General features: G+C 36.0%; 1 protein-coding gene across 1 annotated transcript in view; it reads left to right on the top strand.

Moving 5' to 3' along the window:
- Positions 1–6,866, top strand: part of LOC138162202 (alpha-amylase 1B-like) — a 65,580-nt gene extending 58,714 nt beyond the window's left edge. The window contains exons 8-10 of the mRNA XM_069089247.1: positions 41–159; positions 422–547; positions 6,464–6,866. Coding sequence (XP_068945348.1) covers positions 41–159; positions 422–547; positions 6,464–6,653 — 435 coding nt within the window. The 3' untranslated portion in view covers positions 6,654–6,866. The remainder of the gene's footprint in view (positions 1–40; positions 160–421; positions 548–6,463) is intronic.
- Positions 6,867–9,178: the final 2,312 nt, after the last annotated feature.

Genomic DNA, 9,178 nt, shown 5'->3' with positions numbered 1-9,178 from the left:
GAAATTACTGATACACATGATTCTGTTTTCACAAATTAAGGATGTTAATGATTGGGTTGGACCACCCAATGACAATGGAGTGATTAAACGAGTAACTATCAATGCAGACACTACTTGTGGCAATGACTGGGTTTGTGAACATCGATGGCGTCAAATAAGGTAGGAAAACTTAGTAGTATCTGTCTACCAGTATTCTCTTAACAACTGATATACAGGTTCCCCAAAATTTTTAGTGCAGCATTCACCATTAATATCTTAAAAACACACTAAGAGTTTTGGTCTGTTTGCAACTGTTCATGAATATACACACACACACAGACATCCATACACACATATATCCTCACAAACAGGGGGACAAAGGGATGGAGGAGAATACTTAAATCAAATACATTTACCAATATTTTGTATATTTTGTTTACAGGAATATGGTTATTTTCCGTAATGTAGTTAATGGCCAGGATTTTACAAATTGGTGGGATAATGGGAGTAACCAGGTGGCTTTTGGCAGAGGGAATAAAGGATTCATTGTATTTAACAATGATGACTGGTAAGTAGTAATTACTTTTTTTTTTTAAATTTGTTTTAATCATACTCTTGACTGATCATTTTCTGACCCCTGATGCTTTAACTGATATTCCAAAGGATACCTGTAAGGATTAGAATACATGCTGTTGTTGCAGTTTAAGTTCTGCCCATCCAAAAACTGTGAAGGTTTCATGATGTGTTGTGGTGGAACCATCTGAAAGAATTCAGAGTCAGACCACTTTTGACCCAAATATAGGTATTTATTGAGATCGATGCTTCTGATGGAATGGGCTAAGGTCCAAGAGGAACCAGCAACATCAGAGAGAGCAAGATGGATTTTTATAGGGCAAAGATGCAGTTACATAAGAGAAATTATGAATATTAAAAAAGTAGTAGGGGTTTGTCAAGGGATTAGGTAATAGGGGAGGGGTCCCAGCCACAGTGGAACTGTTCATGCCCTTACGATGCATACAGAAAAACCCATTTGGGAGAGTAAATATGTATGATAATGATATTGTAATATGGCTCTCTACATCACAAATATACTGCAGGTCAGTTCTTTACCATTACTGTGCAGGTGCTTTCCTAGGTATCGTTAATTCTATTGTTTTGGGGTCCACATCCTGCTCAGGCATCCTGGTGGTGCTGCTTTCTGATTGGCTGAGTATTGTGGTCCTGCCTAAGACTAGATGGATGTAGTGATGTTTGAGTGCATGGACAAGACTGCTGTTTCTGTGGGGAAATATAAGGAATGGATCTGGGGCAGTTATTGTCTAGAGGCAATGGCTGGGATCCCATCACATGGCCATAGCTGCTGTTCTGTGAGAACTATGAATTCATGGACACAACTGTTGTTCTATTGAGCAGTGAGGCATATATGAAGAAATTCAGAAATTGGCAGGGGGTGGGGGGCAGGCAGGTATAGTGGGCCTGCTGTTCAGTGGGGTCTACAATGAAGTTAGAATATTGGGGGTGTCTTCACTTTTTTGAAGTAGTTTATCTGACTGTTTGAACCCTGTGTTAAAGTTAGATTGTTCTTCATTCCCATTCACTTAGTCTATTACACTGATTTTTTTCCTTTTTTTATACAGTACTAAACAGTTCTCATATAGTTTGAGGTCTAAAAGTTTTATTTCTGCCTTTTTGGTCATTTTTTTGAGACTGTAGATGCAAGGAAAATACTTATATACATGGGTTTGGAAGAATTTGGTTAATAGGCAACACTTTGGTTGGGGGGTGATGGTCGTGTGATTAGCTCTGATTAGGGAAGAAGAGAAAGGTAGTATAAGAGATTTATGATATCTTTACAGGTATAAGATCCTGAGAAGCCTCTGTATCAATCTTGATCTCCAAAATGAAGCAGAGTGTAGTAGGAGTCCCACTGAATTTTGAAGCAGGGAGACTGGTTTTGAAATCTTAATGCTGTTACTATGTGATCTTGGTCAAATTATTTGATGTTAGGACTTGTGAAGCAAGTTAAGATTTATATATAAATCACTCTACATCTACTAATTCATTGATCCTCACAACCACTTAGTAAGGTTGTTGCTATTATTATTTCCATTTTGCAGATGAGGAAGTCCAGGCACATAACAGCTAAGTGATTCTCCTAGGGACCCACAGTCAGTGCCTGAGGCACAATTTGAAAGTAGGTCTTTTTGACTCCAAGTCACACTCTCTATCCACTGAATCACCTACCTTAACATCTCACCCTCAGTTTCTGGACTAATTAAATTAGCGGGTTTAACTAAATGCCCTCAGAAGACCCTTCTAGTTCTTATTTATTGACCTCAGTGGAAAACTGTTTCTAATATTGACAAGTGAACCAACACTCTCATGTATGGTCCAGTTGTGCACTTTTAGGAGGGCAACAGATTTCTTGAACAGGCAGCAGATGCTGAGGGAGTAAGGGATTCATCATCATCATCATCATCATCATCATCACCATGCCAATAGTAACCTTGATATCTGACATATCAGTGTAATAATATATTTGCAGTTTTACATGCATTATCTTATTAGATTAGAGGAAGAGCGAGGAAATCAAAAGAAATGAATCTAGGAATAGTACTTAGATACTATATAAAATGAGGGAGGGGGGCCGAAAAAAGGAAATGGTAATGGTTAGTGTGGGAATTGTGATAACACCAGGCAAGCTTGGAAAATTCTGTGTTTTAGTTCTGATTTAAGCTTTGGGAAATGAAGCCTGAGTAAAATGATCTTCCAACTTCTCACACCTCTTGTTAAAAGTAAGGATGTTGCAGCAGTAATTTATAAAGGATATGTAGAAGTTTTGAGATCTTGTGGATGGATAGTTATGCCTTAGCATTTTCAATCCTTTAACAACCCTGTATCAATGAACCTGCCATATCTGGAACTGAGTTTTCTTCCTCGAACATTTACTCTCCCAGTTTACTTACTGGCATAAAGGGAGACAAAAGTCAACCAAGTGTACTGCCTCGCCAAAAGTTGCAGCTGTTTGTTTTTATAATTGATATCTTCCATGCACAGTGACATCAAAATACATGGACATATAATGACTTTACAGCCAAACACTGAAGTACAAGATGATTTTTTTTAGCTTTCAAGCCAAAAATATTTTTCTCTTCCTCAAGGAAAAATGTTAAATATGCTCAGATTTAAATTATTGAATGTAATTGGTCTTTCCTAAATGCAAGCAACAAGTGCATAAATTTGAAATGTTTCCATTTATCCAAAAAGATGATAATGAATATCTATTATAGATGTAAATTTTCTGGTCTCCATTCTTGTCATTCAAATCTTCATCTTGAAGCACTCACCCTTGCCTAAGAAATTCTGCCATCTATGGTAGTGAATAAGGTTTCTTTAGCTTGTTTGAAGACTGCCCAGATTCATTAGAAAGACTTCCATTAGAAAGACTTCCACACATTGTGGATTCTTTACATTTATAGGATTTTTATTGATGGAACAGACATATTTTTATTCTAATCACATAGGGTGGCCATGCTTGTATGTTTTTTGAAACACTTTTCATATTCTTGCTTTATAGTAAGAATTTGCCTTTTTTTCTCTTTTTTATTTTTTAGTTTACATCATTTATTTCCACAAGATTTTGAGTTACAGATTTTCTCCCCAATTTTCCCTACCCACCACTTCCCTAAAACAGCATTCCCACTGAATATTCTCTCCCCCAGTCTGCTCTCTCCCGTATTTTCCCCCATTCCCCTTCTACTTTCCAGTAGGCCACAGTGGATCTCTGTGCCCCAGTGTATGTGTATCTTTTTCCAGTTTCACATGAAATAATAATTATAATATGTATACATATATATTTTTAAACATTTGATTTTAAAACTTTGGATTCCAGATTCTTTCCCTTCCTCCCTCATCACCTACCTTCACTGGGAAGATAAGAAATTCAATATAGGTTGTACATGTGTAGCTATGCAAAACATTTCCATAGTGGATATATTGTGAAAGACTGGCTATATTTCCTTCCATCCTATCCCACCCCCACTTATTCTATTCTCTACTTAGATACTTTCCCATTTCAAAAGTAGGTGCTTCCAACTTCGCTCCCCCCCACCCAGTCTGCCCTTTCTTCCATCATCCCCCACTTCTCTTCCCCTTCCCCTCTACCCTACTGTAGGGTGAGATACCCTATTTAGTGTGTATGTCATTCCCTCCCTAAGCCAAATTCAATGAGAATAAGGTTGACTCATTACCTTTTGCCTTCCTGTGCTTCTGCTCCATTGTAACCATTTTCCCTTGCCTCTTCTATATGAGATGATTTACCACATTCTGTTTCTCCCAATCTCTTCTCATTATATTCCTCTCTCACCTCTTAATTCCACCTTTTAAGGATCATCCCTTCCTATTCAATTGGTGCTGTGCCCGCTGTCTATGTATACCTGTAGATATTTATATATATACAGTCACATATGAATTCATACTCCCATATACCATAGTATATAGACATATATGTATGTATACATATATACAAATATACATACATACATATATACATGCATATATATATATACACCTATTCCCTTCAACTATTCTCATACTGAAAAAGGTTCCATAAGTTACAATTATTATTTTTCCAAGTAGTAATATGAGTAGTTCAACTTTGATAAGTTCCTTATGATTTCTTTTCCCTGATTACCTTCTCAAGCTTCTCTTGCTTCTTGTATCTGAATGTCAAATTATCTATTCAACTCTGGTTTTTTCATCAAGATGCCTGAAAGTCTTTTGTTCCACTGAATAACCATATTTTCCCTTGGGACATGATACTCAGTTTTTCTGGGTAGGTGATTCTTGGTTTTAATCCCAGCTCCTTTGACCTCCAGAATATCATATTCCAAGGCATTCAATCCCTCAGTGTAGAAGCTGCCAGGTTCTGAGTTATTCTGATTGTGCTTCCACAATATTGAGATTGTTTCTTCCAGGCTACTTGTAATATTTTCTCCTTGATCTGGGAACTCCAGAAGCTGGCTATAATATTCCTAGGAGTTTTATTTTTGGGATCTTTTTGAGGAGGTGATTGGTGGACTGTTTCAACCTCTACTTTGCCCTCTGATTTTAAAACATTGGGGCAATTTTCCTTGAGAATTTCTTGAAGGATTATTTCTAGGTTATTTTTTGATCATGGCTTTCAGGTAGTCCAATAAGTTTAAAATGATCTCTCATGGATGCATTTTCCAGGTCACTGGTTTTTCCAATGAGATATTTCACATTGCCTTCTATTTTTTCATTTGTTTGCATCTATTTAATAGTATCTTGATTTTTCATAAAGTCACTACCTTCCACTTGCTCCAATCTAATTATGAAGGAATGATTCTCTTCAGTCAGCTTTTGAGATTGGTTTTCCATCTGGCAAATTCATCTTTTTAAGGCGTTCTTATCATCATGCCTTTTGGAGCCTCTTTTGCCATATGAGTTAGTCTATTTTTATGGGGTTATTTACTTCAGTCAGGTTGTTGACTCTCATTTCATATTTTTTTTTGCATCATTCTCATTTTTCTTCCCAATTTTGCCTCCACTTCTCTTATTTGATTTTCAAAATCCTTTTTAAGCTGTTTTATGACCTGTAACCAGCTGGTATTTTTCTTGGAAGCTTTTGGTGCAGGTGTTCTGACTTCACTGTCTTCCTACTGTTTCATGCTTCCCTCTTTTTTGTCCCCAAAATAGTAGTGTAAAGTTGGATTGCTCTGTTTGCTTTGCTTCCTTTGCTTGACTTTTGAGCCTTTTGCCACAGCAGAACTCTGCTACCAAAAATGGGAGCTTTGTCCCAAATGCTGGGGTTTTCCCAGCTGCTGGAGGTATTAGTTGGGTGCCCTCTCTGAAGCTTTTACCCATTTTGGCAGACTGCTCTTGCACCCCAGGACCTCCACCTTAGCCATCAATCCAGATCCAAGCAGGTTAAAGCAAGAGTAATTACCCCTCAGACTGGTAACTTGGTCCCCCTACAATCTGCAGACTGGGAGCTCTGAAACAGCCCCATGGTGGCTGCATGGCTGTGGTGCCTCAGCCACTTCTTGCCACAGGAGGAAAGGCCAGATCACACTCTGAATTCCCAGGTCCCAAAGTCCACATTGCACTGACCTCTCACTTTGTTCTTGGCATATATGGGTTGATAATTCTGGAAACTGCCACAGCTGCTGGTGATCTGAAATCCCTCTAACTGGAGGCTGGTCAGCCTGCCCTGAGTTTAGAACCTCTGGCTCACAGGGGACTGGACTAGGATCCCAGAGTGATGTGCCAGCTGTTTTCTGACAGCCTGCCAGTCTCTCCTTAGTGGAAGTTAGCTTATCTCTGTCATTTTTCTGGGTCCTGTAGCTCCAAAGAGTGTCTGGAGTCATTTTTACATGAATTAGAGGAGGTGGGAGCCAGAGCTGCATGGAAGTCTTGTTTCTACTCTGCCATCTTGACTCTGACCTTGCCTTTTGTTTTACAGGCAGTTGTCAACAAATCTGCAAACTGGTCTTCCTGCTGGAACCTATTGTGATGTCATTTCTGGAGATAAAAGTGATAACCGTTGTACAGGAATTGAAGTCCATGTTGGCAGTGATGGTCTTGCTTACTTCAGTATTAGCAACAGTGCTGAAGACCCATTTATTGCTATCCATGTGGATGCTAAATTGTAATATTTTACTGGATAAATCATGTTTCAGGAGACCTTATGCAAAATCAAATCCCACAATGATCATTTTCCATTTTTTAGATAAGTGATTTTACTTAATATCAAGAAATTCTCTACCTAATCTGTAAACATACTGTCAAAATAAACTGTGTTGACATTTAAAGTATATGTTATGAAATTATTAGAATGTAATGTTTATATACTCTATTACATACAATTAAAAGTGATGTGGAGAGAACAAAAATATTTGTGTGTTTTTCATGAATCCTCTTTTATTCTTCTCTTTTTATTTCTCATTAATGGAAAAAATAGGATTTTGCTTTTTTTCATGGACCATTTTAAGGGGGTAAAATACAACAAAATTGTTTCTATTTTCATCTTTAAAGGACTATTATTACAGTTAACAGGCAGAATGGTTCTGCTTTCCATGAAATGGTATATAAGCTTAATGTCATCTGAAATGGAATAGTAAAGGTTATCTAATACAAATCCTTATGCAACACGTGGCTTTTCCCCAAGAGATCTTTTTGTTTCTGTTTATTTCTTTCAGTGATGTATTAGATCTTACTTCCAGATTTGACTCACGAATACATTCAATATATAAGCCTTCCCTTTCTACATCTAGGTCAATAACAATAATAGGTAGCATTATTTAGTGCTTTAAGGTTTCCAAAACAATTTTTCAAATTTTATCCTCAGAATAATCCTTTGAGTGAGATGGTATCATTTTCCCCATTTTACACATGAGAAAACTGAAATAAATAGAAATTAAGTTGCTTTCTCAGAGTCACAAAGCTAGTAAATATCTGAAATCAAATTTTAATTCATTCCTTCTTCTCTTTAAGCCCAGAACTCCATCCAATGTGCCCTCTTATTGCCTAACATTATTAAGTAGGACACAGTAGAAAACAATAAAAAATATCACAAAATATAACTCTCAAGTGTGATATCAATAATCAATCAATCAATAAGTATTTATTAATGATATGTTATATATCAGACATCAGAAAATATTTTTAGGGTCCAGTATTTGACCACATGTGTGCACTGACCCCTACTGCCTATCATGCAGCCTACAATTAACCATCTTGTCTCCAAGCTTACCAAAAGTAAAGTATTAATTCACATCAGAAAAAAATTATTTCCATATTATAAATAATCCTCTTAGAGAATAAATGGCCAGTCTGGAAAGAACAATTTGAAAGGCACTGCTCAGTATGATAGATAGCCATGGATTTCAGAGACATAAATAGTAACTACTTTTATGTGTATGGATGTCAATACATTATGTCATTTGAGCCTCACAGCTTTGCATGGCGGATGGAGTAGATATCACCTCCTCTATTTCACAAATGAGCTATGTGAAGTTTTTAGAAGGAAACTATTTGTGAGAAGGGTCATCTATGTTGCATAGAGTATAGAGTGCTGGGCCTAGAGTCAGAATGACTCATTGTCCTGACTTCAAATCTGGCCCCACACTTACTAGCTGAGTGACCCTAACAAGTCACTTGATCCAGTTTGCTTCATCTCCTCTTCTGTAAAGTGATCTGGAGAATGAGAAAACATGCCAAAATTTATGGAATGCAGTCAAAGTGGCACTTGGGGGGAAAATCATGTCTCTAATTGCTTACCTTAATAAAGAAGAGCAAAAGCAAATCAAAGAATTGGCCATAGAGCTTAAAAAAAAAGATTAGAAAAAGAAATTAAAAATCTCCAATTAAAAACTTAATTGAAAATCCTGAAAATCAAAGGAGAGATTCATAAAATTGAAAGTAAAATAACCACTGAACTAATAAATAAAAGTAGAAGTTGTTTTTATGGGGAAATTTAATAAAATGCAAAAACCGCTGGTTAATTTGACTAAAAAAAAAGAAAACCAAATTATTACTATCAAATATGAAAGGAGTGAATTCATCCTCAAGATTTATTTCTTAATTCTTAATTAATTAATTCTTAATTAATTATGGAAAGCATTTTAAGTATTTTATTTATAATGTTAAAATTACTATTTTATTTTTGGTATTAATTTAATTTAATTTTGAAATTAAATATAAATATATGAATAAATGCACAATGTAATAAATATTATTATGTATTTATTAATATTTTATTATTTTAAAAAATATTATATAATAAATGAATGAAATATAAATATAATTTGTTATTTCAAATACTGGACCCTAACAGTATGTTTTAATGTCTGATATATAACAGATTATTAGGAAGAATTCATTAATTAATAATTGAGAAATTCTTAATTAATCATTAAGAATTCATCCTCAAGAAGAGGAAATTAAAAGAATTTTTAGGAGCTATTTTGACCAAGTATGTGACAATTCAATGCAAGTGGATGAATATGTACACAAATTTAAATTACCCAGATCAACATAAGGAGAAATAAAATACTTAAATATTTGGGGTGGCCAGGTGGCTCAGCAAGTAAGAGCACCGGCCCCAGTGACCTGGGGATCAAATCTGTGCTCAGATACTTAGCACCACACCCAGAAATAACTGGCCTTGTAACCTTGA

Source organism: Petaurus breviceps, unplaced genomic scaffold (assembly GCF_028583685.1).
Source record: "Petaurus breviceps papuanus isolate PSGF00001 unplaced genomic scaffold, PetGlider_PUasm1.0 186, whole genome shotgun sequence".
In the NCBI taxonomy this organism is placed as follows: Eukaryota; Metazoa; Chordata; class Mammalia; order Diprotodontia; family Petauridae; genus Petaurus; species Petaurus breviceps.
Note: the sequence above shows the minus strand (reverse complement) of the source record. Positions and strands in the feature narration are given on the sequence as shown.